The following is a 13,461-nucleotide window of genomic DNA, read 5'->3' on the forward strand; positions in this document are numbered from 1 at the left end:
CACTCAACATGGCGGCCCCACCACCAGCCACACTCAACATGGCGGCCCCGCCCCCGCAGCACTCAACATGGCGGCCCCGCCCCTCCAGGGATGCCGACCGGGTGGGGCTGTAGGGGCTGAGTTCGCAGATCCTGAGTTATTAATGTCCAAAACACATCGCTGAACCAGGACAGATATTGATTTGAGGCTCTGTGAAGCTAATAATTCTGGACCTAATTCACTATCCTGATTTTACATTGTCACATTCCAAGGCAGAAGCTTTGCACATGTCAGCGTTCCTCTCCGAGAGCTGAGCTGGTTTCGGAGCGGTGTGGCGGTGGTCTGCTGCGCTGTGTATCTGATCGGCTGGGATTTACAGATTTCTGGGTTCAGGAGAGTGGGATTTAGCTGAAGAGCTGGGAAACTTGAACTTTCTGCTTTAAATCCACTTTTTTTTCCTGTTTGCTAGGGACCCTGCTGTGTGTGACACATTTCCGGGGATGATGACACTTCCCGTTGCAGGGTGTTTAATGATACTCTAATAAAAAGTGCTTCTATAGTGTGACTGTGCCCAAAGTTCTATCCTGTATCCTTGAAAATACCTGCTGGAAACCTCATTTAGGCACCTCCTGGTCTGGGAGCTGGGAAGAAAAGGATGGGAGAGAGTGGATGGACTCAGAGAAGTACTGCTAGGGTTTTAATGAAGGTTAGAAGTGTTGCATACTTCTGGAGCTATTTAAAAATCCATAAACATTTACATCTACAAAGGGAGAAAGGGAACTAAAACTTGTAGATGTGACATGTGACTGCTTTAAGTTTGCTCATTTAGATCCAGCCAGAGGAAGGAAACTGTGAAGCATTAGGTGATGCTCTTAAGGCTGAGAGCACAGATTTCTTTATATAAGAATCTCTTAAGCTATTTTAGGTGACAGTGGACTGATGAGGCTTCAAAGTCTGCATTAGCTGGAAGACAGAAACCTCCAGGGAGCTGGATTGTTGCTGTGTTTGCATTCCACTGAGTTAGTGGCTCAGTAAAGTGAAGCTATTGTAGGGCTGCCCAAAATACGACATAAATAGAAATTGTGCCATGATCATCAAGGTCTGAGACTGCTGTTCTGGCTTTATTAGGTAGCAGGCTCTGGTCTTTGCAGTTTCCCTGCAGAGCTTCTACCAAGTGACCTCAGTGTCATTGTCCCCACTGCTCCATCTGGCCGTGGCTGTCGGTCATGTGAAGATGACCGAGGACAAACTGATCTCTAAAATTCATGGCAATCAGCTTCCCGGTGTCATTGCTGAGAATGCACATGCTGTGTGTACCTGGAGCTCCGTGGGGAAGCCTCGGTGTCTCTGTGAACTGGGCAGTGATAAAGGGTTGGAAATTTTCCGGCCACGGCACGTGGCTGCTCCCCAAGGGGTGTCTGCTTTTGTAACTCCTCGGTGTTATCTTTAGTCAGTGGGCTCATTGTGACAGTTCCTGGCTGCTGCTGCTGCACTGCAGTTTGCTGGGACACACCGGGAGCTGTGCTTTGGGCCAGCTTACGTGGCTTTTGCAAGAAACGGTAGTCAGGAAGGGATCAGCTTTGCAGACTGCAAGGGGGATTCCTGTTCTGCTGGGAAGCATTACTCTGGCTTGTGGACAGAGCCTTCTTAGCCCTGGTTTTGCTCTTGGCTGCAGCTTATCATGTGCTGTGGATTCCTCTAGGGTGTACGTGCAGATAACAATTGTGTAAGGAGAATTTGGAGCAAACCCCAGAGACACTAAACATGCTGGTGATAGACTGCTTGTTTATGTGGCAGTTGGTAGCACCCACACAGAAAACCTTACTTTTGACTCCTCTTGACCCTCGAGAACTTTAAAATCCAGCTTGAACAGTGCAAAGAGGTGCATGCAGCATAAAACATCTGTCAGGTTTTATAGTTTAGCAGAACCTTATCCAAGGGTGGAGGGAGCACCAGGACTGGCTTTGCCCTTGTCCTGATTTAATAGCAGTATTGGTGAAGAGAATTGTCTGAAGCTTTGTCCAAGACCTTTCCTAGGCTGGATGTTGAATGCATATATATATATAGGTGTATAATTTTCAGCCAGTCTAGTTGTGATATTTGACAGTGGTTCCTTATCTGCTTCCTCTTCTGTAGAGATTTACTTCCTTCATAGTACAGTGGGGAATTCCCTTTTTGACCTAATAGTTCTTTGGTTTTTTTAAAGGAAATTCATGATATATGATTGCATGAGTTATCTGTCCACTTTGCTGCCTCCACATCCTCCACAGTAATTTTTGAACCAGTTTCATGACAAGATGGTCCCTCCACTCCCCAAGTGCCATCGTGGTGCCATGATCTGGCAACAGACAACCTCCTTGGGATGGGCAGGGGTGTGCGAACACTGCATCCACAGATATTAAACACCAGACATCAGAGCCCTGGAGGAGCCTTGGGCCATGCAGCAGCTTGTTGGAAAGGGCTGAAACTCAGCAGCTTTCCTGAAAATGGTCCATATCCATCCCCAAGGGGCTGCCCCTCTCCAAGCAGGAGCTGCAGACATGTCCAGGTAGTTGCTGTGTCACCCTCTTGCAGCAGTGTTGGGGGCCAATAGTCACCCTGCTTCTCCCTGGAGGTAACTGCATGTCCAGTGACAGCCGGTTAATTGCCTGTGTGTAATCCCCAATGTGCTGATGCTGCTTTGCATGGAAACTTGGGGGCTGTGACTCCCAGATGTGAGGCTGAAGTGCTCTGGGGAAGGCTCAGCATTTTTTTTTTTTAACTCGGAATTTAAAACTGAATAAAAAGAACATTTTTCCTTCTCATCCTTTTGCCAACAACCTTTTTATCATAAGAAGAGAACCATGTTCTCCCTTGGGTAGGCTGGTGGCTGCCAGGTCCCTGTCGGCTGAGGAGCCAGGGCCCCAGAAAGGTGACTTTGCGGTAGGGCTGGGCTGTTGTTTTACTGTTGGGCCCCTGCACAGACCTAATAAATCATGCTTGCCACATCAGCAGTAGCAGCCAGTGTCGGTCTGAGCAGCTTTATTCCAAGAAGTGGATAATCCAGATGACCAAAGTCTCTGCGATCTGAGCTGCAAGTTCAGCTCAGCTTCAGCAGGAGCCCTGGAAGATGCTGCTGCAGTAGCTGCTGCATTGCCAGAGGGACCTCGCTGGAAGGAGAACAGGGGGCAAAGCCAGATCCCACAGCCACGTGCTCACCTCCCTGGGCTGGAGAACTCCCAGCAGGGTCTTGTTCATTCCCACTGAACAGGTCTGTGTGAGGGGAGCTGGGCTGCTTTTTCTTGTTTGAGGCTCTACGATAACCTGGATTGCAATCGCGATTTAGATGCTCTAAGGCTAAAAATAAGAATAGAAAATAATCCATGGGTACTTTAAGTAAATGCTTTAGAGGCTGTTTGAATGGGATGGTTTGCAAAGAGGGGCTCTGCCTCTTATTAACTCTCCCCAGAGCATGGGAGGGAATAGGGGAGCTAGTGTGATAGTGTCCTTAGGTCTGTGTCCCTCATGGAGCACCTTGCTGCAGCTGTGGACCTGCCAGGACACTGGAGGAGAAGCCACAGAGCCTCATCTGCTTCTTGGTGCCAGGCTGCTGCTCCCGGGGAGGAAGCCAGGTCTCTGTGCAAAAGTATCTGTCCTCCACCCCCCTTGTTTTGTAACCTCTGGCCCTGGGGCCACACCCTGGCCTCTTTCTCTGGCAGGCGGGGCAGAGGCTGGGCCAGGTCTGCCCTGGGGCTGGGAGGTGCTGTTTGCCCTCTCAGGGCTTAAGAGGTTTGCAGCCCCCAAGGGGCTGCATTGTTCCTTGGGGTACATCAGGGTACCTTGGGCACAAAGAGGGGGGGCAAGAGCAGCTGCCTGCTTAGCCTGGTAGTGCTGAGCATCAAATCTGACTCTGTAAGCTCATTAGGGGAAGAAAGCTGCTTTAGAGGATGTGATGGATTTGAGTAAAGTGATTGGGCAGGGGAAGGGGCAGTGGGGTTATGGCTGGTGGGAAAGTAGGACTGTTGAGAGGAGCAGGAGGAATGGGGGGCCTGGGCAGAATGGCTTCCCTGCATCACCTAATACAGGGGCTCCTAATCAGCCATCCTGGTTTAGCCTGGTGCTGAGTCCCCCATGAAAGCATGGGGGGATCCCCTGTCTCTGTGGAGGTCCTGAGTGCCACCACCCTGCCCTGAGCCTCCTGCTCAGGACTGCTCTGCTCTACAGACACCTGGCACAGAGGGAACAGTCGTAGTCTTTCCCAGCTCTGTCACCTCCTAAGAGTGGGTGCAGGAACTGGTCTTTCACGAAAAGCAGAGGTCACCTGACCACCTGCAGCCCACTCCACCCGCCCCGGCCGGCACAGGGAGCTCCCAGCTGCTCTTGTGCATCTCCTTTAAAGGCCTTCTCTCATCTGGCTTGTCCCTGGCAGCTCCTTCTGCTGCAGATGCAGTTGCTCTCCCCTCCGGGGAGGCTCTGCTGCTGGCAGCTTGCACCGTGTGGGGCTCCAGCACCCCCTGACCCACCATCTGCCGGCCACGCCACGTCCCCTGACCCCCTCCTGGGTCTGATGGGGGCCCAACAGCGCTGAGTGCTGGGTCTGAGCTGGGTGGTCCCAGCATCTGCCTTCGGCTGCTTGAGACGAGTTCAGGCAGGTAATGACCCGGGGAGCGTTTGGTAAAGTCGCCAAGCTGAGGGAAAGCGCTCGGTTTGGTTCTCCAGGGGGTTACTTGTGCCAAACCAGCTGTGTGCCTCTGTATTTCCATCCGTAAAACAAAGATAGGAGTGAGTGTCTGTGAGGCTGTCAGAGCTGCAGTGAGACAGCAGGGTCTGCCATGGCTGTGATGGAGCAAGTGCTTTGCAGCAGGGACCAGCCCTCCAGAGGACTCTGATGCTTGCTGGTGTGATGAGTTTGGCTGATGCCCAGTGGCTGGGGGCTCCTGAGCCCCTGGGGGGTGAAGGTGTCAACGACAATTCCCAGTGTATGGGCATGAAATGGGCTGGTTGGATAGATGCAAGTGCTGCTTGCTTTTACACCTTCATCAGGCTCTGCAAGTTGGCTGATGGCCCTGCTCGATGCTGGGGTGACCTAGACTGAGCTTGGCCAAGGCTTTGCACAGATATGGGAGGGTTCAAGCAGTCCCTGCTCTCTGTCCCCTTAGACTTCTAGTGTATTTCTTCTCCTTCTGCCCCATATCTGCATGTTTGTGGGAACAGCCTCTGAGGAGATGTGTCCTGTGGGACAGTCCCTTCTGCACAGTGACTTTACCCTGGGCTGGGAGAGGGACTCTGTGGGCTTTCTGCATCTTTCTCTAATTCTTTAACTGTTATAAAACAGCTTAAATGAGTTGTCCAAGCTCCCTTGGACTTGGAAATCTTTCATATTAGTCTCTCTGGGAGCCAGTGTTGCAGGAAGATGCTTGGAGATTGCTCTGTCTGCAGCCTGGGGAACAGTGGGTCGCTCTCCCTCTGCACTGGGTGCTCACACTGGTTGGTTGGTGCAAAGTTACCTCCCCCCACAGAGATGACCCACATCACAAGCCCCAGGCAAAAGTCCACCCTCAATGTGTTGCGCTGCCCACAAATGGGGCTTGTATTAAAGTCCTCATTTGCCTTGCACCATGCCCACCTGAATCCCACCAGCCTCCTCCTGAATCACAGTGGGCCTCCCCACCTCTTTTCCCACATGCCCCCATGCTAAGCAGAGGAGCTCGGAGCTCCTGCTGGGTGAGAAAATGCTTTAAAAATATAACATTTAGAGGCGTTCTCCATCTGTGCACAGCTACTGTGTGTCTCTCATGATAGGTGTGCTGGTCCTGGAGCTTCTGTGCTCCACAAATGAAGCCACTCACAGGGACCTCATTGGGAGAGGGGGAAGAGGAGGCGCAGGGACTCACCCAGGGGCGCCGGCGGCGGCAGCGGCAGAGAATGAGCTGCCAACCCGGCCCCTCAACCCGGAGGTATGTGCACAAAAAGTTCACCCTGTGGCTCTTGGGGTGCTGGCAAGGATGGGATGGGAATGGCAGTGCCAGGCAAGGGACACTGAGCATCATTTTGGCATGGCAGCCTCTTCTCCTGCAGCCACTGCTCTCAGGGCATGACCCCCAGGCTTGCCAGGAGGCGAGGGAAAAGCCCTGCTGTAGCCCTTTCCAGAGCTAGGGGCAAAGTTTGGGGATTCAAACCCTTTCCAAGTTGTGTGCTGGGATCCAGCATGGTGCCACAGAGAGCTCTTTGCACATCAGCCCCTGTATCTCCATGCATTGGTGACCTGCCCTCTTTGGCGAGCTCCAGCATCCCTGGCCCCAGTGAGCAGGGATGCTACAGAGCTGCCAGACTTTCCTGCACCCAAGGCAGGGTTTTAGAGTAATGAGGCCATCCCAGTGCACTTTTGGGGGGGCAAAAGCATGCACTCAGACCTGCCATCCCCGGAGGGTGGTGTGAGATTGTACTTGGGCTCTTTCGGCAGCTGGGTTCGTTGTGGTGCTGGAAGAGGCCAGCTCGCAGTGAGGTCTGCTTGGCAGCCAGGGCGAGAAAAAAAAGACAGTGCTGAGGAAAACCACGGCCGCGGGCCGGTGACTCATTGCTGGCTGGAAACGGCTTCGGCAGGCTCCTCGGTGGCGGCTCTGCAGCACCAGCAGGAGTGGAGGGGGTTGCTGCACCCGTGCCAGGGAGAGCGGGGATGGGGACGGAGCAGGCTGTGGAGGATGCTCGGAAAGGACCCAGGTCCGAAGCAGCAACACCAAAGGGTGCCGTGGCAGTAGGGGGAGGGTGAGGGGTGGGATGTTGCCGATGCTTTCTGAGTTTCTTTAGGGTTTATCCAGGCTTCTTTCCACAGGGAGCAGCAGGCAGAGCTGTCCGGGCTCCCCACATCTCCAGATGAAGGTAAGGGCAGCTCAGGGTGGGGATGGGGGCAAAGTGGTGGGTTTTGCACCCTCCCTTTCTGAGCAGCAGAAGGGTGTCCCCTGGCCTGGCAGCACTTGCCTGCAACCCGTTCCAGCCCTGGGACCCCAACCCTGTCCCCCGGATCTGCCTCACCAGCTGTAACCCACCCTCTGCACCTTGCCTTCCTCCCCCTGCCCTGGCCCAGCCTAACAGCAGCTCCCTTAATCTCACAGGGATATTTTGCAGGGCACCTGCCAGCTCACATCCCCTGTGAGCCTGCAGGCTGCCAAAATGCCAGTGATGTTTTCAGTGGTCTCCTCTGAAGTGGTGTCAGGCTGGGAAGGGGACCCTGCTGCTCAGCTCCCACCACCCTTTCTGTCCCCAGGCAGGATGAGCAGTCCCCAGAGGCACTCAGAGAGGGTTTTGGCTGGGAGCCAGCAGAGTGTGGAGCATGTCAATGAGGTGAGAGGGAGGGGAGGTTAACAGGTTGGGGGGCCCTTTCCTTCCCAGTTCCTTGGGCTCAGCCTCTTGGTGCTGGTCTTTTTGGGATGCCATGAAGCACCAGGGAGAGGTTTGTTTCGACAGCACCCTTGTGCCTCCCAGGTGCCAGGCAGGGACAGGCAGGAACAGGCTGCTCACACCGGGGACAGTGACAGGACTGAAGAAGGTGGGTGAATCCCCATCCCACATCCCAGCTGAGTCCCTTTAGGGGAAGGTTTGAAGTAGCTGTGGATGAGTCTGGGAACATGTTCCGATGGAGGTCATCTCACTTGGTGGGTACATGGGAAAGGGGAGGCTGGCCTGGGGGGACCTGAAGCCCCCCTGATGCTAGAGGAAGGATTGGGATGGTTCCACACCAGGGGCACCTGCTCCCTGCCAGGACAGAAAGGCAGAGGGAGGAGGGAAGGCTGAGGAAAAGTCCTCATGTGTCGTCTATTGCAGTGTCCCTCCCTCCCTGCAGATGCAGAAACCCTGGAGGAGCCAGTGCTGAGTTTCCCCAGTGAGCTCTCCGTGCTGGACAGGCTAGGCTTGCACAGGTAAGACCAGTGAGCACCTGCATCTCTCCAGGGGCTACCAGGGCACCACATGGTCCAGAGACTGGACTTTCCTCCTTTATCATTGCATAAGAGTTGCTGACCAGGCAGTGGGCACTTGGCTTCCCACTTCTGGTGGTGGCTGGCACCCCTGGGGGCAGAACAAGGGCATTTTCAGCATGCAGCCCCCATGATGCCTCTGTCCCTGACAGCACTTCTTTTTCTGCAGGGTGGCTTTGACAGAGCAGGATCTGGAGGTGAGGGCTGCCAGGGGCTGCAGGTGGGCTAGGGAAGGGGGACACAGGGATGGACACCTTGCTGGCTCACAGTCCCTTGGCTGTGCTGCTCCTGGACACCCTTCAGGCACCGCAGTCCACCAGCAGACACCTTATAAACCCTTTCCCAGCAATGCTTTTGGCATTTGGAGGCAGCTGCATTTCCATGGCAAGATGAGTCTGTCCTCTGAGCACCCAGCAATCCTACAAAGTGCTCTGCAGCTGTTGAAGAGCGCCCTTAGCCGGGGAGCTGGCAGGAGCCACAATAATAAAAATAATTTCCCTGCGAGTGCCAGGGCTGAGTCAGGCTCCACCATCAGCCAGGACCCGCAGCAAGGGCTGGCGTCTGCCCGGCGCGTGCTCTTGCCAGGAGGGCTCGGGATTTCCGTGCGTTATCAGCTGCCTGGGAGACGTGTCTCCTCAGGCTGGCATCTCAAGGGACTGTGCCCAGCATGCAGCAACCTAACTGGTGCTGGGGAAAGGCAAGTGCTAAATGTCTTTAGCACTGCCCCGTTTGGTGGCACACTGTGAGGTCTGTCTGTGCCTTGAGGACAGCAGCACGTTGTCCTGGTGGCTTCCTTTGTGCCCCATGTCCCATCTCTCACCCCCCATTTCTCAGGCAGCCTTTGCCCACCTCGCGCTGGCTTTTCGCTGTGACATGTTCACCCTGCAGCAACGGGTTCAGGTGGAGAAGCGGGCACGGGATGCAGCAGAGGAAAACATCCAGGAGGAGCTGGGGCAGTGCCGGGCTGCCCTGGAGGTAGGTGGGCACCAGGGCAGGGGACTGGCATGTGCTGGGGACATCCAGCCCAGGAGGGGTTTGGACATCTCAAAGTCCCAGCTCCAGCAGCTCCGCTCTCTCCCCCCGCAGAGGCTGGGTCCATCCTGTGCCAATGTGGGCTGCAAGGAGATGCTGGAGCAGCTGCAGCACAACCTGGCTGTGCTGTCGGCAGCTGTCGAGCGGGCAACCAGTGCTGCGGAGAAGCTGGGGGCTGTACACCAGGTCTGTGCACAACCAGAGCTCCCTGCCAGGGCTAGGAGCGATGGAGGGTGCTATAGCTGGGCTTGGGGACCCGTCCCTGGGGTGCTGGGGTTTGTCCCTCCTGCTCGTGGTGCTGGCCCTGACCTCGTGTTTGCACGTACCAGGCTGCAAGGGATCTGCCTGTCCTTGGGAGCAGGAGGGGGATGTATCTGCACTCCCTGAGTGGAGGCACTATGGGATGCACAGGGAGGGACTTTCAGAGACCTGGCTCCTTAGGGACCAGGAGATGGGGGCCCTAATCCACCATACTGCCTGGCTGCAGGAGGCCCGGATGAGCCGAGCAGCAGAGGTGATGGTCCAGCACGTGGAGAACCTGAAGCGGCACCACATGCGGGAGCACGCGGAGCTGGAGGAGATGAAGCGCCTGATCCAGCAAAACTCCCGCAACCGGCAGCTGGCAGAGACCCAGGGTGAGGTGGGCTCTGCCATGGGGGCCCACACAGGGTTTGCAAAGAACAACCCTGCAGGATTTGGTCCCACACCCCTCCAGGGGGGTCAGTGTGACCCTGCACCACAGAGCCAATGGCTTGTGTGAGCTGGGGACCAGTGGTGGGGGAACAGCTGGAACCTGATGACAGATGCAAGGGGCCACTGTAACAGCAGATGCAGCGTGGGAGCAGCTGCTGGTGGCTGGAGAGCCATCCCCCCATAGCCCAGCTGGGAATGCGGGGCAGGGGGGCCCCGTGCACACAAAGAACTCTCTGTCCCTGGACACCAAGCCCCACATGTGCCATTGCTGTGCACGTGACCAGGTCCCCCTGCCCAGGGCACACCTGCCACGCACAAAGCAAATGGCCAGGACAGCTTTTGATGGGAGGGAGGTTTGCGACCGCCTGCATTTCAGCCCCATTTTAGTGTTGGGGGATGATGTAAGGTGGTTTCTCTTTGCTCCCAGATGATGTGGAGCCACGGCTGAGGCCTCACCCCCTGAAGCGAACTTTCCAGCAGGTAACTGGTCCAGTTCAGCCATCTTGGAGTCACTGCCTCCCCATGCCCTGCTGTTCTCCCTTGGCTGGCTGTCCCAATGCACCCCCTAGTCCCCAGGCAATGCCACTCTGGCTCGCTGCTTGCTGCAGGGAAGATGTGCTAGAAGTGCTGGGGATAAGGCAAAATGTAGGGGCAGCCTTAAAGTGCTGGGGGGACACAGACAGGGTTTCCCTGTGGCTGCTTGTCCGGGAGATCTCAGGCAAATCCCTCTGCATTGCAGGGTCATAGCTCGAGAACCACAGGCTTGGCTGTTCTCTAGCACCAGCTCGAATTCAGCACTGATTCCCCTACAGCTCAAGAGGTAGGGGAGTGCTCGGGAAGGGGGTTAGGCAGCCCCACCAGCACAGCTTGTAGCAGTAATGACAGGCGCAAACCCCTTGGCTTTGACCTTCCCTCATCTCCCTGGCTTTCCGGTTTCCCCTCTTAGTGCAGGACCAGTGGGAGCTGGCAGTGTCCCTTCTCCTCGGTGTCCCTTGCCTTTGCTGGGGAGGTGATAGGGAAGGAGGTGATGAGAAGCAGCCGGTGTGGTGTTCACCCCCAGCCCCTCTGTTGCAGGGGTCTGCCCGCCGCAGAGTCAGCATCGCTGTCATCCCCAAGCAGCTCTTGGTAAGGACATGTGCAGGGGGGACACACAGAGCTGTGCCCTGCTGTTGGGCACGTGTCCCCAGGCTCAGTACTACTGGGGGTCTGAGTCCCCACTGATGCTCCCACTTTTGGTGCCCAGCCAGGTGCCAGCCCTGACAGCCGAGCAGCCCTGGCAGGTGAGACGGAGCCAGAGGGGGCCCAGCGCTGGCCCAGCACCCAGAGGTAACTGGTGGCAGGGCACTGGGTGGCAGGGCAGTCATGGTACTGGCTGCTGTTGGCCCATGCAGGATGGCACAGACCCTGTCCTCTCCCTCCCCAGGAATGAACTGGAGCCACAGGGCCAGGGCAGTGCCATGACTGAGGAGCTGGTGGCTGAGGCAGATGGCAGAGGCTCAAGGGCAGGGGATGAGGAGCCAGAGCAGCTTGGGCTGACGTGAGCAGCACTGTGTGTGCCCAGCATTCCCCTACGGCTGCTGGACTCTCTGTGGTCCCCAGGTGGCCAGCACTTGGGAAGCAGGCTGGGGGAATTAGTGGTGGAAGGCCAGAATGTTGTTTGGCTGCCTCTGCCAGACCTTGCTGTGCCTCAGTCTTGCCCCATGCATTTCGGGTCACCCACGCCCTCCCCAGGCTTGTTGCATTTTGGTTTGTGGAAGGTCTGGGGCTGTGTTAAACGCCCTCCCCATCCCCAGCTGGGGTGGAGGTGGGATTTGCTCTCTCCCATGGATGACAAGTGTCCCCCATTGCCTTCTCCCCAGGTCCAAGGGATCCGCAGTGGAGCTGTGGCGGCCGTGGCTCTTCCTCCCGCAGCACTACTGGGTTTTCTTCTGGCTGCTTCTCCTGAGCATCGCCTTCCTCCTCCTCATCCGTGTCCTAGAGCTGCAGCGGCTGCAGTCTGCAGCATCACCCAAGGCCTAGCTAGACCAGGGAGGGGAAGGCAGCTGGGAGGTGTCACTGCTCCTTCCCCATGCCATAAATCACCAAAACTCTAGAATAATAAAGTTAGAGGAAAAATGGGAGAGTTGTAATGCTGGAGCGGGTGGAACACCCTGTGGTAGGAGCTAAGGTATGGTTGGCAGCACCATATAAGCATGAAGGGTTCAGGGAGCTGCAGCAGTCCTCACTGACGCCGTGAGTTTGCCTGTAGTCAGCACACTGAGGGGTGCAGGTGTGCCCCCACACATCCCCTCTGCTGGGGACAGACTGGGCTGCCCACAGCCATGGCTTTTCAGTAGAGCAGTGTCCCATGGTGCTGTCCACGTGCCCTCTGCCACCGCACGCCCTTGGTCCCTGCTGCAATTCAGATCTAATGCTCGTTTGCTGCTGACTGGGGGATAATGCTGAGGCTGGAAGGAGCAGGTCTCTGTTCAGCCTTTCCCATGGCACCACAAAATGCTCACAAACAGAGGGAGCTATTTCCAACCACTCCGCTGCATAGGAAAATGGCCTGGTTTGACTCAGATGCCCCAGTTCCATGTCCGAGTGGCCCTGAAACACAGGTGGACTTCACTGTGCCTGCACTCAGCAACTTTGTGGGCCCAGAACAGCCCAGCCAAGTTGTACAGGGTCATGGCAGGGGGTTCTGCACCAGGAGGCCCAGGAAGAGGCCCGAGGGGGCTGCAGGAGGCAGGGATGGAGGGGTCACTCTGCTTAGCTGTAGCTGCCAGCAGTGCCACAGGTGACTCATGGTGGCTGCTGTAACCCACACCCTCTGTCCCTAAGTCACCGCCCCCAGCCTCGTGGCAGGTTGTCCCCATGAGTCACAGGCTGCCACCCCAGCTCCTTTGCCACCCCAGCACATGGCAAGTGTCCAGCAGCACCTTGAGGACACCAAAAACCCTAAAGAGCACCAGCTAAGAGTGATCTTCGGTGACCCCGGCGGCTCCCCCCCCCCCCCCCCCCCCAAAGCTACCTTCACACCCCTGGGAGCATTCCCACCTGGATAAACCCAGGTGGAAACATCATACCAAAAGCTTCCACGTGAGTTGTGGTGGTCTGGGATACTGGTCGGGATCTGGAGCTTGCACTGGGCTAGACCTTCCCCCGTCCCGGGTCCCCCCATGCCTCCAGCTCCCTCCTGGCCAGTTTATGGCTGCGGGGGGAGCAGCACAGCGGCGGGGGCGGGACGTGAAGCGGTTTGGCTTCATCACCCGAATCTTTTGGTCTGCTTTGCGAAAAGTCTGGTTTCTCACCCCAAAAATTCAAAAAACCCTGCCGGAGTTGTGCTGTGCCGCTCCTCCCGCCGCTCCAACCCCCCGCCCTACCGGGCAGCGGCACAAAGCCCCTCGGCCGCGGGGGAGGGTCGGGCAGGCGAGGGGAGGGGAAGGCTGAGAAGGGGAGGGCAGAGGAGGGGAGGGCAGGGCCGGGCTGGCCGGCAGCTGCTTGCGAAGCCGGAGCTCGTTTCCTGCTCGCCCTCGCCTGGCTGCACGCAGCTCCGGTCCCTCCCCACGCCCCGGTCCGCGCCTCAGTTTCCCCCTTCGAGGGGCTGTGGAGGTGAGTGGGGGGTGGGGATGGGCAGAACATCCCTTGGCGGTGGGGGGTCAGAGCTCTGCTGCCCCCCCAGCCCTCTGTCCCCCCGCTCGGCTGCGGACACGGTGGTGCCAGCATCCTGACGGCCGGTCCCCTCTGCCCGCCCTGCTGAGAGCATCGCTGCGCAAGGCGGGTGCGAAAACCGAGGGGCTCAGCCCCCCCGAACCCGTGTCCT

At 56.9% G+C, this 13,461-nt stretch overlaps 2 protein-coding genes across 3 annotated transcripts in view; both read left to right on the forward strand.

The window, feature by feature from the left end:
- Nucleotides 1-555, forward strand: part of FANCE (FA complementation group E) — a 4,978-nt gene extending 4,423 nt beyond the window's left edge. The window contains exon 12 of the transcript XR_003530344.1: nt 252-555. The gene's annotated coding sequence lies outside the window, so the exon portion shown is untranslated. The remainder of the gene's footprint in view (nt 1-251) is intronic.
- Nucleotides 556-666: 111 nt separating this feature from the next.
- Nucleotides 667-11,987, forward strand: LOC113954797 (lymphoid-restricted membrane protein-like). Of its 2 annotated transcripts, XM_027659595.1 has the most exons (15): nt 667-3,229; nt 5,761-5,915; nt 6,791-6,837; nt 7,223-7,299; nt 7,441-7,504; nt 7,799-7,874; nt 8,101-8,128; nt 8,766-8,906; nt 9,018-9,149; nt 9,451-9,598; nt 10,084-10,136; nt 10,731-10,781; nt 10,900-10,982; nt 11,080-11,193; nt 11,516-11,987. In XM_027659595.1, exons 2-15 carry the CDS (start codon nt 5,794-5,796, stop codon nt 11,673-11,675), a joined length of 1,296 nt encoding a protein of 431 aa, XP_027515396.1. In that variant the 5' UTR covers nt 667-3,229; nt 5,761-5,793; the 3' UTR covers nt 11,676-11,987. The 2 variants fall into 2 exon arrangements, with proteins under 2 accessions (XP_027515396.1, XP_027515397.1); XM_027659596.1 differs by lacking the exons at nt 667-3,229; nt 5,761-5,915 and adding an exon at nt 6,608-6,678.
- Nucleotides 11,988-13,461: the final 1,474 nt, after the last annotated feature.

Source organism: Corapipo altera, unplaced genomic scaffold (assembly GCF_003945725.1).
Source record: "Corapipo altera isolate COAL_440 unplaced genomic scaffold, ASM394572v1 77b, whole genome shotgun sequence".
NCBI classification, from domain to species: Eukaryota; Metazoa; Chordata; class Aves; order Passeriformes; family Pipridae; genus Corapipo; species Corapipo altera.

Coding starts and splice junctions, on each gene's coding strand:
- LOC113954797 (XM_027659595.1), top strand. CDS start 5,794: ATGAAGCCACTCACAGGGACCTCATTGGGAGAGGGGGAAGAGGAGGCG. Junction 7,505..7,798: donor CAGTGACAGGACTGAAGAAG/GTGGGTGAATCC, acceptor CCCTCCCTGCAG/ATGCAGAAACCCTGGAGGAG. Junction 10,983..11,079: donor CGCTGGCCCAGCACCCAGAG/GTAACTGGTGGC, acceptor CTCCCTCCCCAG/GAATGAACTGGAGCCACAGG.